This window comes from Muscardinus avellanarius, assembly GCF_963383645.1.
Source record: "Muscardinus avellanarius genome assembly, chromosome: 10".
NCBI classification, from domain to species: domain Eukaryota; kingdom Metazoa; phylum Chordata; class Mammalia; order Rodentia; family Gliridae; genus Muscardinus; species Muscardinus avellanarius.
Window position 1 is genome coordinate 76207889 of NC_137796.1, and position 20399 is coordinate 76228287.

A 20399-nucleotide genomic window follows, 5' to 3' on the forward strand; every position below is an offset into this window, starting at 1 on the left:
CATTTTCCCAATAGGCAAATCTGATATGCACCCTGTTTCAACTCTGCGCAGTTCTCCAACTAGCCCCTATGGGATGCTATCCTGACTCCAATCCCCCCCCCCCCCCCCCCAGTTTCCCCTGCTGGGGACCTTTTAGTTCCTAACCAGGGGCACCACAATTATTGGAAGATAAGGGAGCCAGAGGCTATGACTTTTTTTTTTTTTTTTGGTAATGGAGGTTGAACCCAGGGACATTCCGTGTGTGTGTGTGTGTGTGTGTGTGTGTGTGTGTGTGTGTGTAACTGGGTACTAACCAAGGGTCATAAGGGGCATTCTACCTCTGAGCTACAACCTCAGTCCTATTTTTTTATTCATTATTTTGAAAGAGGGTCTAAGTTGCAGAGGGTCTAAATAGATGAGGCTGGCCTTGAACCTATGATCCTCCTTTCTCAGCCTCCCAAGCACTGTGATTACAAGCCTGTGCCATCATGCCAGGTGGGGGATTCTACTTCTGAGCTACACTCCTAACTCTATTTTATTCTGAGCACAATTGCTAAGTTACTGAGGATCTCATTACTTGCTGAGGTTGGCCTTGAACTTGTGATCCTCTTGTCTCAACCTCCCAAGTACTGGGATTACAGGTATATGCCACTACATCAGGGAGGGTATGAATTTGTCAGCACATACAGGGTTGTGAGGAAGAAAAATCTAGCAGCTGGCTCTTGGGCTTGATAGGAAAGGCTATCATGGTGTTTTTTTTGTTGTTGTTTTTTTTTTTGTTTTTTGGTGGTGGTACTGGGGATGGAACCCTTCTATCTCTGGGATACACTCTACACTCCCAGACCTATTTAATATTTTTATTTGGAAACAGGGTCTCTTAAGCCAGCGAGGCTGGCTTTGAAACTGCGCGATCCTCCTGTCTCGCCTCCCAAGCGCGAGGACTACAAACACCCCGGCAATCATGGTGTTTTCTAGTAGTCCCATAGGCCTGTAGCTGGTCCCCTCCTCAAGTTCTCACCGAGGGATTTGGGAGGATGACCAGTCCAGGAGATACAAGACAGATGGGAATGAGCTTGGAAGAGTTCAACTTGTTCTAAAGAAAGACGATGGTCTCTTATTAGAAACTGAAAACAAGCCGGGTCTGAGAGAAGCTGTAGTTGTTCCAGAGCTGAACCCAAATGCAGGTTACATTAAAAAAAAAAAAAAAAAAAAAAAAAAGCGCTGCAGAAGCAGGGCCCTGGGGAGGCACAGAGGCGCTAGCTACCACGCAGGCGGATCCTAAGTGCCCCAGTCTTCCTTGGACAGTCATACTGACAAAGCCCTCAGCGAGGGGCCTGGAGAGTAGCCAGCTGAGAGTGCTCGGTCCCGCGGGGGAGGGAGCCTCACTCCAGCGCACAAACCAGCACCTCACAGGACCCAACGTGCAGAGAGGACGCAGAGCAGGTGCTCAGCACTGAGGGTCTGTCCCAGACCGGGGGATTACTGTAATCACTGGCCACAACCCCTGTAAATGACCTAGTTTGTGCAAAAAGCAGGGGGGAGGCCTGCGCCTAGCAGAGCTGGCCTCGGCGGGCAGGCGGGCGTGCCCTCGCACCTGACAGCCCTGGACCCTGCACCTGGGGCCTCGCCCATCCCGCCTTGTGGGTGGTCGCCCCGCCCTCCAGGTCCTCAGGAGGCCTGAAAGGTCAGAGTCCCAGCCTGGCTCGGTGGTGGCGCAAGCTTGTAATCCCAGCTCTTGGGAGGCTGAGACAGGAGGATCGCACAGGTTCGAAGCCAGCCTCAGCTACTTAGTGAGGCTCTCGGCGACTTAGTGAGACCCTATTTCCAAATAAAGTATAAAATAGGGCTGGGAGTATAGCCCAGAGGTAGAAAAACTCCTGGGTTCCACCCCCAGTACCACACACACACACACACGAAAACAGGTCAGAGTCCAGACCCAGCGGCTGCAAAGCCGGGGGAGGGCGGCCGAGGAGGAAAAGGGCGGGCCCGCTCGGGGTCGCGGCCTCGGGGGCCGCCGCGGCCCCTTTAAGACGCCGGCGGCCCCGCCCCGCGCCGCCCACGTGACCGCCCCGTGACGCGGAGGCGGGGAAACCCGGCCCCGCCCGGCGCCTCCCGGCAGCCGCGGCCCCGCCGTCCGCGTCCCCGCCGGGCCGAGCGAGCCGAGCGGCGGAGCGGCGGCGCGGGCCGGCGCCATGGACCACAAGCCGCTGCTGCAGGAGCGGCCGCCCGCCTACAGCCTGGAGGCCGGCCAGGGCGACTTCGCGTGCGGCCCGCACGGCTACGGCGCCATCCCCGCCGCGCCCCCGCCGCCGCCCTACCCCTACCTCGTCACAGGTGGGCCGCGGGCGGCGGCGGGGGCGCGGCGGCGGCGGGGCGGGCGGGCGGCGGGGCGGGCGGCGGCCGCGCCCTGCTGACGCGCGCCCCGCCCGCAGGGCTGCCCACCCACCACCCCAGGGTCTACAGCATCCAGAGCCGGACGGTCACCCGCTACCCCGCCAACTCCATCGTCGTCGTCGGAGGCTGCCCGGTCTGCAGGTGAGTCGCGGCGCACGTGCCGCACCTCGCGGGGCCGGGGCGGGCGGGGTCAGCCCAGCCGGGGGCGGCCCCCGCTGCGGGGCCCCGGGAGAGGCCGAGGAGGGGGCTCCCAGCGCTGGGGAGTTGGGTGCCTTCGGGGGGCATTGGCACCCCGAGTGAGTGGGATGTTAACAATGGGGACTGGTAGCTTTTCCTCCTTGGTTTGGGCTTTGCAACGAGTTCAGGGCTCTTTTTTTTTTTTTTTTTTTTTTTTTTCCCTCCTCCAGTTTCCAAAAGTTTAAGGTGCAGTTGATTTCTTTGAGCAGGTGGGATGTTCTCTCGAGACCTGAGTCAGGTGGCCATTGTGTTTAGGGAGCTGCAGGTCCAGGTGGCCAGGGGAGCAACAGCTGTGCGGGCCATCTAATCCAGAGCAGGGCTCAACAACTCCTGGCCACTGGCTGGCCCAGGAGGAAACCCCGTGGTTCTTTGTTCTGGACAGGAGTGGTTTTCTCATATCCTCAAACTGGAGCCCACAGAAACTTTCTGAGGGCTGTTTTTTGCAGGGCCCAAAGTACAGCTGGACTCTTGTTTTGTGTAGGTCTTGAGGATTTCAGTTTCAGGAAGACTTGATTCCTTAATTCCTGCAATCGGGGGTGTTCAGATAGTTTAGGAAGTCAGGGCAGAGTTGGCAGGCAGAGTTTCACAGCCTGTGCCTGGGAGAAGGAAGTCGAAGTCTCTGAGGTGGAATTAAGAAACCCTGGTTTGGACCTAGACTTTATTTTCAAAAGTGTATCAGCAAAGCCCAGAGTGGAGCCACAGGGAAGTTAATGATTTCAGAGCCCTGGGGGCAACTGTACGGGGAGGGTGTAGCAGAGAGGGGGCAAGACTCTGGATCATGGGAGCTGACCATGTGCCTGGAAAGGGGGGTGGTGGGCCCCCGGGCTCTAGGAGGCTGCAGATCCACCCAGGGGCTCACCAGTGTGAGTGACACACTGCTGGTGATCATTGCCCTGCCCAGCTGACACTTTGGCCTTTGGAGACTGTGCTGAGGGAGGGAGGGCTGGAAAGGGAGGGGCTTCCTGTAACTGGCTGCCTCCCAGTCACTGTTCTCTGCAGGTGCTGCACCTGAGGGTTCCAGAGCTCTTTGGGTAGGAGGCACACAGACAGGGGAGGGGATGTGATGAAGAGCGTGCATGCCATTTGGGAGGAGATGTGGGCCTGGACCTGGTGCTGAGAGCGAGCCATTGGGAAATCCCTCTAGAAAGTTGCATGAAGAGGTGGCTTCAGGGCTAAACTGGGGCGTGCAGAGTCCTTCTGTCCCCACTTATCCCACTTGGATAATTCCAAAGGCCCATTTTTTTTGAGGGGGCAGCTGAGGGACCTCCCAAGTTTAAGGAGAAGTGTCAGGCTGGCTGTTCAGAGGGAGACTCAGGAAGGTGCATGGTAGCCAGGCATGGGGGTTCACACCCATAATCCCAGTACTTGGGAGGCTGAGACAGGAGGATTGCAGGTTTGAAACCAACCTCAGCAACTCTGTGAGGCTTGCATCAACTTAGTGAGACCCTATTTTCAAATAAAAATTAAAACAGGGGCGGTGGTGTAGCTCAGTAGCTCTTGGGTTCAATCTCCAGTGCAGGTGTGTGTGCGCACACAAAGTGGTGTCTGGAGCTGAGGGCTCTGGTGGAATTACCTTATTCCCCCATCCAGGGCCCAGATTTAGGAGGAGCTGGGTTCCAATCCTGCCAGGTGCCAGTGGTTGTTTCTCAGTGAGGGAAACAGGTGTCTGGGGAGATGGTCTGTGAGGCCCTCTGGGCTCAGGTCCCTGAAGGTGGAGGGAGACCAGTGGGCATGTGGCGGTGGAGGCTGGGAGCTGTGACTGGAGGCCGGCCGCAGCTGGGCTGGCTGCACTTTCCCTGCTACTTCCCTCTCCCTGGGAGGCGAATTGTGTCATGGAGGCCTGTGGCTTTTGCTGATGGGGCTCCCCAGTCACACAGAATCTGGAACAAGGCCAGGCTGCACCCTCTGCCCCCTGGGGAAGGTCTTGAGTCCTCGTGAGGTGCCACCTTCATTTGGGAGCTGGCAGTTTTCTCTGTGCCCTGGGCAGCAGTGGCCGACATTGAGCAGGCAAATTTAGGGGTGCCTGATCCCTAATGTTGAGACCAGAGCACTTTTTGATCCTCCTGGGCCCCTTCTGTCTGGGATGGGAAGGGCCCTCTGTTCACCATCTCAGCTGCTGTGACCACGCTGGGGTTGGGGCTGCCTGCTCCAGGCAGGGGAGTGGCTGCTGCAGGGGTGGTGGCCCTGTCTGGGGAAAGGGTGTGTCCTTCTAGGGCTGCTTTTCTGTGGGGACAGAATGAAGATGTTCCCCTGCAGAGAGTCAAGTCTGCCCCTGTCTGGCATCTAAGGCTGGGAGACGGGACACTTCTCACGTGACCACACTTCCTCCCTTTCCAGACCCAGCCTGCCAGCTCTGTCCCTGCCCTCCCTGGTGGCTTGGCAGGAATTTGCCCAAGTCACACGTCTGCGATTCCCTCTGAGTGAGGCTTGGCAAAGAGGCCCGTGTCGCTTTGCCATCCTGTCTGAGCCTCTGTTAAGCAGCCTGACTCCATCTTCCCTTTTTAGTTCCACAAGAAGTGCCCCCACCCCCATCCCCGGGGCAGACGAGGGAGTCTTGTTGGAATCTCCTTCCAACCATCTTCACTGCACCCCTGCCCCATCTGAGGCCTGTCAGGACTGCCTTGGCCAGTGGGTGTCCATGCTGGGTCTGGGCTCTGAAGCCGGGTTCCCTCCTGCCTTGGCTATGGCAGTCCCTAGATGTGGGGTGAGGTAGCAGCAGCAGGTCCTGGCAGGGCCATCACACGCTGCAGGTGCTGGGCCGGCCAAGGTGTGCCCTAGGAGCACTGGTCACAACCACAGTGTGCATAAAGCCAGTGGGGGCCTGGCCTGCCAAGTCCTTCTCATGGGGTACTTAGCATTGGGGGTGACCAGAGAGGCAGGAGGAAATCCAGCAGAGTAGAGCTTTGGAAGCCAAGAGAAAGTACAGCTCCTCGTCAGTGGTCAGTGCTGCCCACAGGCTCTCGATGCGGCACTGGGGGTGGGGGGGATCAGCGTTAGTCCCTGGGGAATTGGCTGGGCCTGGGCTGGTGGGATGGGCTCTCCCTGGCCTAAGATGGCTCTGGCTTGGTGGCAAGCCATGTAGGGATCCACAGGCACTGTGCCAGGCTGCCAGCCGGGTGGGGCGCGCAGGTGACAGGCTCTGTCTCTGGCTCAGCCAGGCAGTGTGGGCACTATGAAGCTGGTGGTGGTGGGCCAAGCCCACTGGCTTCCCTGGGCTGGCAGATTGGGCTTACCGAGAACTGCCAAAGGGAGTATTATTATTTGGAAGTCCTAGTAAATAGTCCCTAACCCTTCTCCCCTCTCTGAGATAGAGGTCAACTGGGTACCAGCTCACCCTGCCCTGGCTTAAGGCTTGCAGCCCTGGAATAAAGTCCTCTGGGTTCCTTTTCCTGAGGCGGCTGCACCAGTGCTGGGTGGTCTGGGGGCTTGAGGAAAAGGGAAGGATTCTGGCCCAGGGCCAGGCTGGGTGGCACAGACTGCCCTGGTGAGGGCCTCCTCAGAGGGGCGCTGGAGACTGCAGGGTGGGGTCCTTCCCTGCAGAGCTGCGGGGCCACCCCTGGGAAGCCCCGCCGGATTCAGATCCCTGCCATACCACTCCGCCTGTGTGACCCCTGAGGAGGCTCTGGGCCTCAGCCTTTTGCGAGGGCATGGGGATGGTGGAGGGTGGGTGCTGTGAGGGCACAGGAGGCATAAGAACGGCTGTGTCAGGGTACTTGGCCTTAGGACGCTCAGAGACTGCTCATTCCCTCCGACTCTTGTCCACTCTGTTCCTGATGAGGTGAGCGCTCATCCGGAACCACCCCCAGGCCAAGCTTTAGCAGATGTCAGTAGGACAGAGTGGTCACTTGCTCTGAGCAGGTCAAGTAGCGGTTAAGGAAGCGCTTTCAGTGTTAGTTCCCTAATTTCTCCAGCCTCCATAATCCTCCTGTAACCCTCCCCACGTGACTTTTCCTGCAAGGGTGGGGGAGGGGCAGTGGGCCAGCTGCCAGGATGGTTGGGGTTTGGATCCTGAGTCAGTCGATAGTTAAAATTGGACTTCTTTGGGGTTTGGAGAAGAGAGTATGAGGCTGTTGGGGACAGGCTGGCAGGAGGGCAGCTGCTGCTCCCTTGGGGTAGGGGTCTCCACCCCCTGCTGTCACAGCAGCCACCTGGGTTCCACTGAGTCCAGATTGGCCTAGAGAATTGCAAGGTGTTGGGTTTAAAAATCTAAACTATGCCAACACTCCACTTGAGGTTTGGGACATTAATATTTCTGGAGCAAGATGTGAATCTTCACATCAAGTAGGATAAATTAAGACTAGGAAGAGCCACACAGGCACTCAGGTCACACTGCTGCCATGTGAGTTTGCTGCCAAATTAGGAAAAATTTCACTTTCTGAACCTTTTGGCATTTGGAACTCTGGGTAAGGGTGTGGATCTCAGAGTGGTGGGTGTGTGGCCTTCAGACTGAACCTAAGCCCAGAGCTGGAGCTTTTGGAAGCCGTAGTGGTCAGATTGCCTTTCCATCCCTGGGGCCATGGAAACCTAGTCAGAACACGGGTTCCAGTTTTCATAGGGCAAGGATTCCTGGGTCTTGGGGCAGACTGGTAGCTGGCAGGTTCTGATCCTCTTAGGTGTGACTGAAGGATCTTCACTTTTCCTAGAGAGCTGGTGCCATTGGCCTCCTCTAGCAGTGGGGTGAAGGGGTGTGTGGACCTGGGCAGGGTGAGATGGGGGCACTCATGGCCCAGTCGGCAGAGGGTGGCACAAGCTGTCCAGTTCTGAGCTCCAGCTGGAGGAAGCAATGGACTTGGACAGGGAACTCCAGAGATTTGAAGACTATGAGTGTGAGTTGTCCTAGTGCCTGGAGACTGAGGGGACCTGGTCAGCCAGTTTGGGCCGCAGCTCTGTGTTACTCTGCAAGTTGCAAACACAGCTGCAGGGCTGAGAAGGGATGTTGGGTGGCAGTGCCAGGTCTTGGGAGGCGTGCCTGGCTGCTGCTGGGAGTCATAGCAGCAAGTGGTGCTGGTGTCCTGGCCTGGTGAGGAGCCCAGTTTCTCTAGCATATACAGGATTTGAGATCTGTCTGGATAGAGATTAGGGAAGTGAGGAGTTGCTGCCTGTGAATGCTGGACCCAAAGGACAGCAGTGGCCTGCAGCTGGGATGGACAAGACACAGGTTAGGGAGCCCACCCTAGCCCCATCACACTATGTGGTCCTCAGGGACGAGGCCTGACCTGGTATAGCCTGAAGCCTCTGGGCAAAAACTGGACCCCACTCCTTGCTCTGCCTCCTTGATCCTTGTGGAGGGGGGGGGCACGGCAGGTGCTTAGTCATCACTGTCTTTGGGCATCGATGGGTCCCAGAGGCTCCTGGTTTCCTTGCACAGTGGCGCAAGGCAGTGCGCAAGCCAGACACCCTGGACAACATCAGAGGGCAGGCTTCTGTGGAGGCTTCTCCAATGTTCTCAGGCAGAAGAGTCCTGCAGGTGTGGGGAGATCTGGGCAGCAAAGCCAGGAACTTCCTTGGTGGTTTTGAGCCACCTGGTTCTCCTCCGGTCACTCCAGAAGTCCTAAGCCCAGGGCCCTGTTCTGTGGGCCTGTGCTTGGAAAGGCTGGTGGTGCCAGCGTGCTGAGGCTGGGGCAGGTCCTGCTCTCCACTCCATGCCTGGGTGGTGTCCTGGCCAGCCTGGGAGGAAGTTTAGTGAACTGATGACCTTGTGGTACTTAGGACACTTCTGTTGAAGTCATACAAGAAGTGGCAACCTTGCCAACATAAACTCAGGCCTCATGATCTGTGTTGTCTCAGCAGGGCTGCCCTGTGCTCCAGCTGAGTCCATCGGGGTGATGCCAAAAGAGCCACCCCATGGGACTGGGAGAAGCACTCGCAGGAACAGAGCTCAGGAGGCCTCACCCGGTTCTCAGCCTATGAACAAATAAGACACTGGGATGGAACCCAGGAGCATTCTACCTCCGAGCTATACCCCCAGCCCTATTTTTTATTATTTTGAAATAGGGTCTCACTGAGTTGCAAAGGGCATCCTGTCTCAGCCTCCCGCATGCCGGGATTAAAAGCATGTGCCACACATGGGGAGTGTTGCTAGAACTTAGGTTTGTTTCAGGTGGCTTGAGTGGATTGGAGGGAGGCAAGGCAGGCAGTCTAGAGTTTGACTTGTTCTCTCAGCAGTTGAAAACCAGACTTCTATATATCCTTGTGTGATTTTTCATGTCCCCTATAGAAGTAGGGAGCAGGTGCTGGTCCCATTTCTGGGAAGGAGAGGCCCATGGTGTTGTGGGCTCTCCCTGGAGCAGGGTCCCTGGGCTCTGCAGCATGTGTAGCTCCAGCCTTGCCCAGCCGGGAGCCAGCAGTAGCCGCCCTTGTGAGAAGCCACCACCAGCTGCTGCTTTGGGCTCTCACGTTTATGCCTTTGCATTGTCTTTTGTTTACTCTGACCTTCCTGTACACAAGGTGGCAAAAGGAGCAGCAGTTGTTTCTGGGGCATTGTGGGCATAGGGGACAGTAGTATTTAAGACCATGGAGGTGAAGCAGTGATGCTGGAAGGAAGCTGCTCTAGAAACATCATGGTGCTGCGTGGGTTAGGGGTGTGGCATTTCCTCCTCTCAGCAGTGCCAAAGCAAGCCCACCTTTGTTGACAGCAGGTGCTGCCAGAGTCCTGACTGCAGGTTGCCATACCTGTGTTTCTCTTCCTCTGCCCAGTGATCTTCCCCACTGAGCCCTTTCCTTTTGGACCAGCTGTTGTCACATCCTAAAGAGGCCTCTCCAACCCCCCACTTTGTCCTGGCCTGAGCAGTCAGCACTGCAGCCTATCCTGGCTGAAGTGCCTGTGTGCACAGCTCAGCACTAGGGCGCAGGTGCCAAGGTCTGGGAGGAGTGGGGGCTCCTCTGGTTCTCTCTTTAAGTTCAGCCCTGATTCAGAAGTAGCCTAAGGAGCTCAGTGCACAGCTCTCCTGTGAGGACTTGATTCAAGTGATGACTTCAGGTTACTGAACCTGGGCTCGCTGGTGCAGGACTTGGGCGATGGCCCCAGAGTCTTGGTACCCTCTGTTTTGTACCTTGAAGGCCAGTTTGACTTTTAAAAGCAATCTTTGAGATTAAATCTCTCTAGATAAGCAGCTTTCTAGATTAAATCTCTAGATAAGCAGCCTTCTAGACTAGTGTGTAAAAGTGGCTGATGAGCCTTTACCTCACCACCACCAAAAGAAAAACAAAACAAAAACCACCGAAAACACCCCACCCTATGACTTCTAGGGGGAGGAATTTTCATCTAGGGGATGGAAAAAATGTTTTGGGGCAGGGGTATGTCTTACTCAGATTGTAGAGATTTTTATAGAAACTAGCATTTGCTCCTTTTATGAGAGCATGTGGCAGTGGGTTGTCTGTTCCTAAATGTTTAGTAGCAGTACCTTCCAGGCAAGTCTTTCTCCCATTTTCCTTTGCATTTCCATGGCCTTCCTAGCAGTGGTGAGCGCAGCTGCCTTTCCAGGCGTCCTGTGCAAGTGTGAGCTGTGGCCTGTTCAGGAAGCGGGTGGGCGCGGAGGGGCCTGCAGTGCTGGTCCTAACCCTCTGCCTCCTCTCTCCACAGAGTCGGGGTTCTGGAGGACTGCTTCACCTTCCTGGGCATCTTCTTGGCCATCATCCTGTTTCCCTTTGGGTTCATCTGCTGTTTTGCCTTAAGGAAGCGGAGATGCCCCAACTGTGGAGCAACCTTTACTTAAAGGGAACAACACACTTGGCTTTCCTACACCCAGCTCTTTTCTAATGTAAATGTCTTGTACAATAGTTTATTTGATTAAGCTTCAGGACTGTTTTGTAAAGTGAGGCGGGATAGATTTGGCATGTGCCAGCTGAGGTTTTGCAGAGTGTGGAAGGCAGTGACCCTGCTCCCAAGGTTAACGACAACTCAAGAATGCACTGCTTTTATTTTTTGCAGTCTTCAATTTGAGAAAGGTGAGAAATACTGTTTTGAATAAATGAAATTCATACCATTGTTTAGTTGGTCTGCTTGTTGGACTTTTACACACTGCAACCTGTCTTGGCAATGGAAAATTTCACACACACAAAGGCCAGTTGTGGCAGTCTTCTCAGTTGGCATGGACAGTTCAAGAACTTGTGTTTCAAATTCTTTATTAACTTTAAACACAATGCCCTGACACTTGCAGAGAATGTCCCTTGAGGCCAGGGCCCTCAAGCATCTTCCCTTCTGAGAGAGCCAGGAATGACCACCATGGTTTCAGCCCAGGAGGGGAACCCAGATCTGAGAGGAGAGGCACAAAAGGGCTGTAGCTAATAATAAAGCTGGAAAACCTCCAAAAGGGGAGCCCAGAAGGCCAGGGTATGACCCCTCACCCACATTCTCCTCCAAAACTCAGACCTATTGATTTCCACTGCTCTGAACAGTGGACTTCCATTAACACTGCTGTAACTTTTCTGAAATGGTGGGAGGAATGGTGAGCTACTTCACTAGATCTGAAATGTGGCCATTTTCTTTCCCAGCTAGGACACCTCAACATAGTGCTGCAAGACAGCTGTACATGGTGCCACCCAGACCTGTGGTCCCACGAGGGTGTTAACACAGCCCTTCATGGGGGCACCTTTCTCTTCTCCTAGGAGTCTGGGGCAATCCTCAACCCAGTAGAAGGAGACTTGTTTACCTTTATTTGATTTTGACCAATTTCTAACTTGTAGAAAAGTGATTTATATATGGTGAGATTAAAGGAGCTGTGTGATACATAATAACCTCCTGCCTCACACAGTGAGTGGCATCAGTGAATTTTTTTTTTTTTTTTTGGTGGTACTGGGGTTCCTGGAAGCCCTTCTACCTCCGGGCTACGCTCCCAGACCTATTTTTATACTTTTTTATTTGGAAACAGGGTCTCTTAAGCCAGCATGGCTGGCTTCAAACCCGCGTGATCCTCCTGTCTCCGCCTCCCAAGCGCGGGGATTACAAGTATGCGCCACTACGCCCAACAGCATCAGTGAATTTTAATTGCAAGTCACCACTCTAAAACAGGTCCAGCCAGTGATGCACATCTGTAATCCCAGTGGTTTGGGAAGCTGAGGCAGGAGGATTTCAAATTTGAGATCAGCCTGGGCAACTCAGCAAGACCCTGACTCAAAAACAGGGTTAGTGATCTAGCTCAGTGGTAGAATGCCCCTGGGTTTCAATCCCTAGTACCAGACAAAAACAAAACCCCAATTCCCCTCAAAAACAAAAGAGATCCAAATCTTCTGAAGCCAGAAACAAATTACAGCCTCTGGCTATGGCTGCATGCAGAGGCCTGACCAGATGTTGGTACCAGAAGCCTTGATTCCAAGTACATGACTGCTAGGCTGAAATACAGGCTTGCCCTTCCTGAGCACCAGTCAGCCTGCCTTCATAAATGCCACTTGTGGGCTAGTACCTGACTCAAACAAATGTTGGCGCTCAAGTGGTTTCCCAGTAATGTACTAACGGATGCAGCTTTGGTCACCTAGCTTTAGGAGAACACCACATGCCAGTAATACATATGCAGCATATCTTACAATTTCATTAAATGCTAAGTACACCTTATAGGCAATTTCATGAAATGCAGAGTACTGTCTTAGCACTCTGTCCTATGTCTAAATTTGAAGGAAGTCAGGGTTTCTCAGTTTGGGGGAGCTCTGTTTAATCATCAGAAATTAAAAATTTGTAAGTTAAAAATTATTACATTTAATATTGTTTTCATAATTTATATTGCTTAAGATTATGATATGCATGTGAAGATGCAAACTTTACATAATATTTTCTTTAGATACATCATAATGCTACTTAAGAGCACATGCTTTATAAAATAAAAGCGTCTCATTCGCATTCAGGTGCAGAAAGCCAGTCATGAATGCATAGACTATCATTCTGGCTGTTACTAAAAAAAAAAGTCATAAGAATATTTTAAAAAGACAAAGATTGGAACCAAATTTACTTTTTTTTAAAACAGAATAGGAAGAAAATGTTTTAAATGATTGTGCTTGATCACTAAACTATTAATTACTCATCTTAAAGGCAGAAATGTGTAAACCCAACTATTCTAAATTGAGAAAAATGCATTGATTTGCTCAAATAGGATACATGAAAATCAGGCACCCTCTGGTGAAGCTTCTGATAGTCCAGCACTTGTCAAACAGTATATACCCATCATTTTTCAGGTGAGAAATGAACAGTGGAACTGAACCAGGAGAATCCTTGGCATTTTCATCGAATGACTGGTGCTGATCGATCATTTGTCACCGTCGGTCGAAGTTTCACAGTAGCAAAGGGATTTTCTCCACTACAGGGGGAAAAAAGCCTATATAGAAATACTGATCCAAGCCAGGAATCCCATTTTTTTTTTTCTTTTGCGATACTAGGGATGGAACTCTGGGGCATTCTACCTCTGAGATACAACCCCAGCCCTATTTTTTCTTTTATTTTGAAACGCCTCACTTAAGTAGTAGCTGAGGCTGTCCTCGGACCTCCATCCTCCCGTCTCAGCCTCCCAAATGCTGGGATTACAAGTGTGCACCACCTAGCCCAGCAGGAATCCCCATTTTTTTTGGGGGGGGGGCGGGTCTGGGGATGGAACCCAGGGGCATTCGACCTCTGAGCTACACCCCCTGTCCTATTTTTTCTTTATTTTGAAACAGGGTCTCATTGGGTTGCATAGGGCCTCACCAAGTAGCTGAAGCTATCTGTGAACCACGATCCTCTGGTCTCAGCCTCCCGAATACTGGGATTACAAGTGTGTGCCACCATGCCCAGCTAGGAATCCCATTTTTTAAAAAGTGTGGATAACACCGGGCATGGTGGCGCACGCTTATAATCCCTGCGCTTGGGAGGTGGAGACAGGAGGATCATGAAGGTTCGAGGCCAGCCTCACTGGCTTAAGAGACCTGTTTCCAATTAAAAATATAAAATAGGTCTGGGAGTGTAACCCGGAGATAGAAGGGTTTCCAGGAACCCCAGCACCACCAAAAAATAAAAAATAAAAGTGCGGATAACCACTGTTCTTGCTCTGTGAAGTTATGTCACTCAACACCCACTGTATACAAATCTTGGACACTTTTCTAACCTCGAAACTCTGTGGCATTTCTCTCCCTGCCACTCATTTGGGAACAATTCAGAGCTTAAACATTGGCTGAGCCTATGTATCTCCTGTCCTGGGAAGGGGGATAGGTGGGATAGTCACCCTTTCACAAGACAAGGCTGGATCCAGGGTCTAGGCCTGACTCCCAGGAATGCCTGAAATGAAGAGGAAGGGGGCCATAGCCTCTGCCAGCTTGCTGGACCAAGGTTGCGAGGCTGAGTGATCTGGGGTACACTATGCATGCCAAAGGAGAGGGCAACACCACAATTTGAAGATATGCTCATAAAAGTTTCACATACCTGAGGAAAGGAGGCTTTGCAGTTCCATTTGCATCATTCTGTGGGAAAGATAAGTTTATGAAAGGCTCATGAAATTGGGATATTTTTTATTAGACCCATAAGTAAAACCCTTGAAATCATAAAGACTGGTAGATTCCTAAACTTAACTTCCCTCCCTCCCCAATACTGGAGATTGAACCTGGGGGCATTCTAATACTCCATCATACTCCCAGACTTTCGTGTGTATGAACCCAGGGGGATCTAACCTCTGAGTTGACGTCAACCCCCAGCCCTATTTATTTATTTATTTATTGATTGATTTTTGCAGTACCGAGGATGGAACCCAGGGACACTCTACCTCCAAGCTATACCCCAAGTATAATCTTTATTTTGAAACAGGGTCTCATTGGGTTGCAAAGGGAATCACTAAGTAGTTGAGGCTGGCCACAAACCATGATCCTCTTGTCTCAGCCTCACAAATGCTGGGATTACTAGTGTGTGCCACCACGTCCAGCTGACCCCCAGACTTTTTAAAATTTTATTTGAAACTGGGTCTAAGTTGCCAAGGCTGACCTTGAACCGGTGAGCTTCCTGCCTCAGTTTCCCAAATATTGGAACTGCAGGCATGTGCCACCATGCATGCTCAGTTTTCAGAAAAAAACTTCCCTCCACCAGGCACCTCTACTGCCCCCCTTATTTTTACTTAATGCCCCCACTGTACCTGAGGCCGCTACAGGTACACTGTACCTGAGGCCCTTGGGTTGGTCCACTGTCTTCCCCCATCCCTGGGCGGGCAGTATTACCAACTTCAGGAATCTAGAGTTCAAAGTTAGTCCAGTGTCCTGCCCCCACTCTGTGGGCAGTATTAAGAACTTTGGGAACGTATAGTTCAAAGTTAGTCATGTTTGGTCTCACATTATTTGTGACTGCCTAAGGGTCTTATCTAAATTCATTTGAAAGAATAAGAGACAAGACAGACATTCTAGAACCGCGGAGGCCCCCTAGCGTGTGGCCGAGGTGCCCATGCATGGGTCAGCCCACACTTGGAGCTCATACACCAATAAGCCCATCTCCTAAATGCAAAAGTTCAGATCTTGGCAAATTAAACTGAGCCATGTTACAGAAGAAAACACTTGGGAATCGAGTATCAGACATGGGACAGGCAGATTTTGTGGCTCTTGTAGAGCTGCTGTGATGGTGGTTTGCTTTTTGGGTGCTAAATCCTGAATGATGGCATGGAGAAAAAAAATAAAACATTGTTGGTTTTGGAGACTGATACTGATAGCTAGAGCCAGTAGTCTTGTAGAACATTCCAAACTGTAAGGAAGATATAATAGAACTAAGTACAAATGCCTCCTAAGTTCAAGACCTGCCCATGCCCTACAGGAGCCACAACCTCCCAGAACTCTGCCAGGGCTCCTGCCTCCCAGGACCCTGGGGCAAGGTCACTGCAGGTCTGTGCGTACTGCTGCACAAGGCCAGCCTGGGGCCAGGTGTGTACATGTGTGGACCTTCTTTCCCTCATTCCAAGAAACTTCCTGTCTTTAAAAATCTCACCTCATGCTGGGCAGGTAGTACACACTTGTAATCCCTGTACTTGGGAGGTTGAGACAGGAGGATCATGGTTCAGGACATCCTCAGGCCCTCTGCAACTTAGGGCTGGGGGTATGGTTCAGAGGTAGAATTCCCCCTGGGTTCTATCCCCAGTACCACCAGGAAAAAACCAAAACAAAACAAAACAAAAAATAAAAAAACAAAAAAACACCAACAAAACCAAAAAAACACCTCGCTCCATTTCCTTAAGTAATCACTGCCAGAGTATGTAGATGCTAATTCAGGCGGCCAACCAGCAGAGGGCAGTGTAATGCCGTCTGATTCTGAAGAGCCAGGCCCCAGGGGGCTTCCTGGGCCTCCCAGTGAGTGGTCTTGGGCACACACAGGCTTTACATGCTGACCAAGCCAGGCTGTTTTACTTTCTAATGCCAGCATTGAGGGTGAAGTTCAGGTCTTGAATTCCTACAGGCTAGCGTCCACCAAGTACTGCTTATACAGACTGTCAAAGCCAAAGGCAGGCCAGGGCTCTGTGACCGCAGATTCATCTTCCCCAGAAGCCCCAAGCCTGCATGGTTGAAGGGCAGCCTGGCTTGCTACTTGGTGTCTGCTTTCCATCATTGAAGCACAAAGCAACTACTATCCTGTGGACAACAGGGCTTGAAGTGGCTGCAAAAGCAACTTCTTCCTACAGGGCATGCTGAACTTCCTTAGAGCAGCCCCCCCCCCCGCCCCCCAAGTACCGGGGATGGAACCCAGGGGGATTGCACCTCTGAGATACTCCCCCAGTTCTATTTTTTAGTCTTTTTACAATTTTTATTGTTTTGCGGTGCCAGGGATGGAACCCAGGGGCATTCTACCACCAAGCTACACCCCCAGCCCTAGTTTTTAGTCTTTTTATTTATTTTTAATTTTTAATTTTATTTTTTTGCGGGTCTGGGGATGGAACCCAGGGGCATTTGACCTCCAAGCTACACCCCCTGCCCTATTTTTTTTTTTTATTCTTTATTTTGAAACCGGGTCTCACTGAGTTGCAGAGGGCCTCACTAAGTAGCTGAGGCTGTCCATGAACCGTGATCCTCCAGGTCTCAGCCTCTCAAATGCTGGGATTACAAGCATGCACCACCACGCCTGGCTAGTCTTTTTATTTTTGAAACAGGGTCTCACTGAGTTGCAAAGGGCCTTGCTAAGTAACTGAGGCTGTCCACAAACTTTGATCCTAAGGTCTCAGCCTCCTGAATGCTGGGATTACAAGCGTGCACCACATCACCTGGCTTTCTAGTGTAATTCTCATGCCATGATCAAGGGCTAACTTATTACTTAAAAAATACACCAGAAGGCCTGTTGATTGCCTCCTCAACGTGCTGGCCTACCTGTACTGCTTGAGCAGGAAGCCCAGGGTGACAGCAGGGCATGAGGGGTGTGGGGAATGAGCCTCCTTCGGCCCAGATGTCTTCAAGGAAGGGCTCCAAGTCTGGCCCGAGTCACATCCCACATGCCCAGCACTATTCACCCAGCAGTTCCAGCCCTGGGCACACTCTCCCACTGAATACCACCTTCTCTCCTTGGAGTGAAACAGTCCCCTTCCTGGGTAGCCATGGGGGAAGCAAGTCTCTGCCCTCTTGAAAAGAAATTAGATGCCTAAAGAAATTAGATGCCTTCTCCACCTGCCATCCTCCAGCAGAGCCCTGGAGCTTGCTTTAAGCTGAGCCAATAATACAAGTTTAGCAGCATTTTAATGAGCCCTGGCATCAGGGTGCTCAACCTGCTCTGAGAGAAACAATCGCCCAAATCCCTGAAGCTACAGGGCAAGAAGCAATGGCTGCTGTGAGGAGGGAGCCAAAGAATAACTCCCAGGAAGATGATGTGAGGCCGCCCAAGGGTCGGGCAGCCCTGGTCCTCATGCCCCCGTGCTTACTTGGACCAGTGTGAACAAGCAGGCACATGCACATGGCCACCAAGACATTAGGATGCTCTAGGCAGCCCTCTCCTGAGCAGCCCAAACCGGAAATGCCCAGAAGACCACCAAGCAATGGACAGTTCTGTCCTTTGCAGGTCACCTTAGCATCACGATGCATGGGTTCAGGCCTTCAAGGAGGGTTTGCAGCTGCAGAGAAGACTCCTGGGGTAACGGAGAGTGTTCCGTTCCTCCAGCTGCTGTTGGTTATACAGTCATGCCACACAAAATTCAGGAGCACTTTTCTATATGTGGTATTCTTTAATAAAATGTTTAAAAACAAGCACTTGCAGGTCCCTGACTTACGACTGATGATTTTTTTGAGTTTTGCAGAATGTGAAAGTAGTGTTTGGTTTCTGAGTTGGACTGGGGTGGCAGATCTCTTTCTGGGCTGGCAGTCTGTGGCACAGTTCTTTTTAGTAATCCCAGGTAGCACTAGCCACAGCTCCCAGTCAGCCTCATGGTCATGAGGGGAACATCAACAGTCCACTGTGCACTGTGCTGCTCAACTAGGGTAGTCTGATAGGGGAGCTGGGTTAAGTGCATTTTCAATTTGCTGTATTTCAACATACTGTAGATTTATCAGGACACAAACCATTGTACATTAAGGAGTATCTGCATTGTCATTTTCAGGCAGATTTCTCCCTTGTAACATCTGACTTTCTTCAGCGATCAGAGCCTGCCTCACCTCTCCCACAGCACTCTTAATTTCTAGGCCAGTGATGTTGGAACTTCACATTTGCAGTGCTGTTCACCAGGATGACCTCCAAGTATCTCATCTCTCCCAGGGCACCCCTGCCCATCTCAACCAGCACCCTCCAGCCCACCCTGAATAAGTCACTTCTGGTGTAGTGCAACCTGGGAGGCAGGGGGCCTGCTATAAGTTCTCCTCTGCACCCGTCCTCCTGACACCCAGTGTAGGCTGGTTCCCCAGCACACTGCCCCAGACATGACACAGTCCAGGCAGAACACAGGTGTCCTAAAGAGGCCAGGGAGATTATGGGATTGGAACTGGCTGCCTACAAGTGATGAGGGCAGTGATGGCCTTGAAGCTAGAGAGCAAGAAAACCAACAGGCAACTCTAGGGCATGCAGGAACAGGGCAGGGTGGGGCACATCTTGTGATACCCCCTAGAGAACCCAGAAACCCAAAGTGCCTTGTGTATACATTCGCTGACTGCCAGGCACCTGAGGTCCACTTTCTCTGTCATTACTGTACAGGCTTTTGTGGGGGCCACCACAGAGCCAGGTGCCTTGAGGGGACCTTCTGATCCCAATGGACGCAGTGGTCCCTGTTCACTCAGAACAGTGTCCTCAAGCCACCAGCAGATACAGAGGAGCAAGGAGACTCGAGGCCCACTCAGGGCGAGCCAGCAAGGCTAGGCAAAGGAGAGACAGTGGGGGCAGCCTTGGACCTGGCCTCCCTGGTTATCCACCCAGGACACCCCTTCCTTCCTAACTGGAGGCCAGCTGCTCACAAGGCTGCCCTAGTTGACACTCGTCTTCAGTGCTAGCGACTCATCCTGTCCCCGGGCTGCACCTGACTCCCAGCTCGCATCTCTGATCCAGTTCAACCCTTTATTCTCAGAATGGGGACACGGGCCCAAGCAGGGAAAGGCCAACTGCTCTGAGGCCGGGGACTCTTCCCTGTGTCAAGATGTCAGCTCACTCATCTCCTACAGCTGCTTTCTTAGGACACCTGATTTGACTTGGCAGCAATGAAATGTGGAGGCCTGTCCAACTCAGAGAACAATGTCAGCAGAGGGTGTATAAGGTGTAAACGAGTAGCAGTTCTTCATTTTTGTAGTTTGCACAGGATCATGAAATATTTCGAAAAATGGAACAAAATATGAGATAACCATTTAATTTTGCTTTGCATTTGTAAAGCACCCTGTACTTGTTTTAGGGCCATTGCCTTCTTCCTTCGTTTTAAAGAAAAAGTAAGTGTCCTCAAGCAGCATGTGGCAGTGGCCAACAGCCCCTGTGTAGGAAGGTCTCAAACCCTGCTTTTTTATTTTTAATTTTGGTATTGGGGGTTGAACCCAAGGCATTCTACCTCTAAGTTACCCCCAGTTCTATTCTTTTTTTTTTTGCGGGTCTGGGGATGGAACCCAGAGGCATTTGACCTCTGAGCTACATCCCCTGCCCAATTTTTTATTCTTTATTTTTGAAACAGGGTCTCACTAAATTGCAGAGGGCCTCACTAAGTAGCTGAGGCTGTCCGTGAACCACGATCCTCCAGGTTTCAGCCTCCCAAATGCTGGGATTACAAGCATGCACCACCACACCCGGCTCTCTATTCTATTTTTTATTTGGAAACAGGTTCTTGCAAAATTGCTGAGACTGGCCTCAAAACTGCAATCCTCCTGCCTTAGCCTCCCAAATCAGTTACAAGTGTGTGCCACCATGCCCAGCTTCTTTGCTTTTTAAAAGTAAATTTGAGGGGTGGTGCATGCCTGTAATCTCAGTACTTGGATCACAGGTTTGAGGCCACAGTAACCTAGCAAGACAGAGTCAAAGTAAAATTTAAAAAGGACCAGGAGAGTAGCTCAATGGTAAGTCATCCCTCTGTTCAATTCCTAGTATGGGGGGGAAAAAGTCAATTACTATCTTCTTGTGACTTACTAGTTGGTATTTTCCATCATCCTCTAATCAGAGACACAATTTAGCAACTTATCAGGACTCAATAAATAGCCTACTGACTTATCAGTATACTGACCTCTTATCAGTAAGAGTATTCTGTTGTGGAAACACTGCTAAGTGCTCCTTGAGATTGTACAAGTGTATTTCCCAGTCAGCTGCATGATCTTAGAGCTGCCTGTATTTTTTCTGCTCTTTTCTCCATTTTGTGGCCCAGCAACTCATTTCACCTGTAGGGTGCCAGAAAGCTAGGCAGACCCATAGGGCAGCTCGCCCAGGGTAG

The 20399-nt window shown here is 51.7% G+C and overlaps 2 protein-coding genes across 3 annotated transcripts in view; one reads left to right on the top strand and one right to left on the bottom strand.

Moving 5' to 3' along the window:
- Nucleotides 1-2084: 2084 nt before the first annotated feature.
- BRI3 (brain protein I3) lies at nucleotides 2085-10556 on the top strand. Its single transcript, XM_080702241.1, has 3 exons — nucleotides 2085-2313; nucleotides 2412-2514; nucleotides 10193-10556. The coding sequence occupies exons 1-3, from the start codon at nucleotides 2172-2174 to the stop codon at nucleotides 10323-10325; spliced, it is 378 nt and encodes a 125-aa protein (XP_080558367.1). The 5' UTR covers nucleotides 2085-2171; the 3' UTR covers nucleotides 10326-10556.
- Nucleotides 10557-12820: 2264 nt separating this feature from the next.
- BAIAP2L1 (BAR/IMD domain containing adaptor protein 2 like 1) overlaps nucleotides 12821-20399 on the bottom strand; it is a gene marked incomplete at both ends in the record, with an annotated part of 110268 nt that continues 102689 nt past the window's right edge. For both annotated transcript variants that reach the window (XM_080702781.1, XM_080702780.1), the window contains 2 exons: nucleotides 12821-12896; nucleotides 13991-14028. In XM_080702781.1, coding sequence (XP_080558907.1) covers nucleotides 12821-12896; nucleotides 13991-14028 — 114 coding nt within the window. The remainder of the gene's footprint in view (nucleotides 12897-13990; nucleotides 14029-20399) is intronic.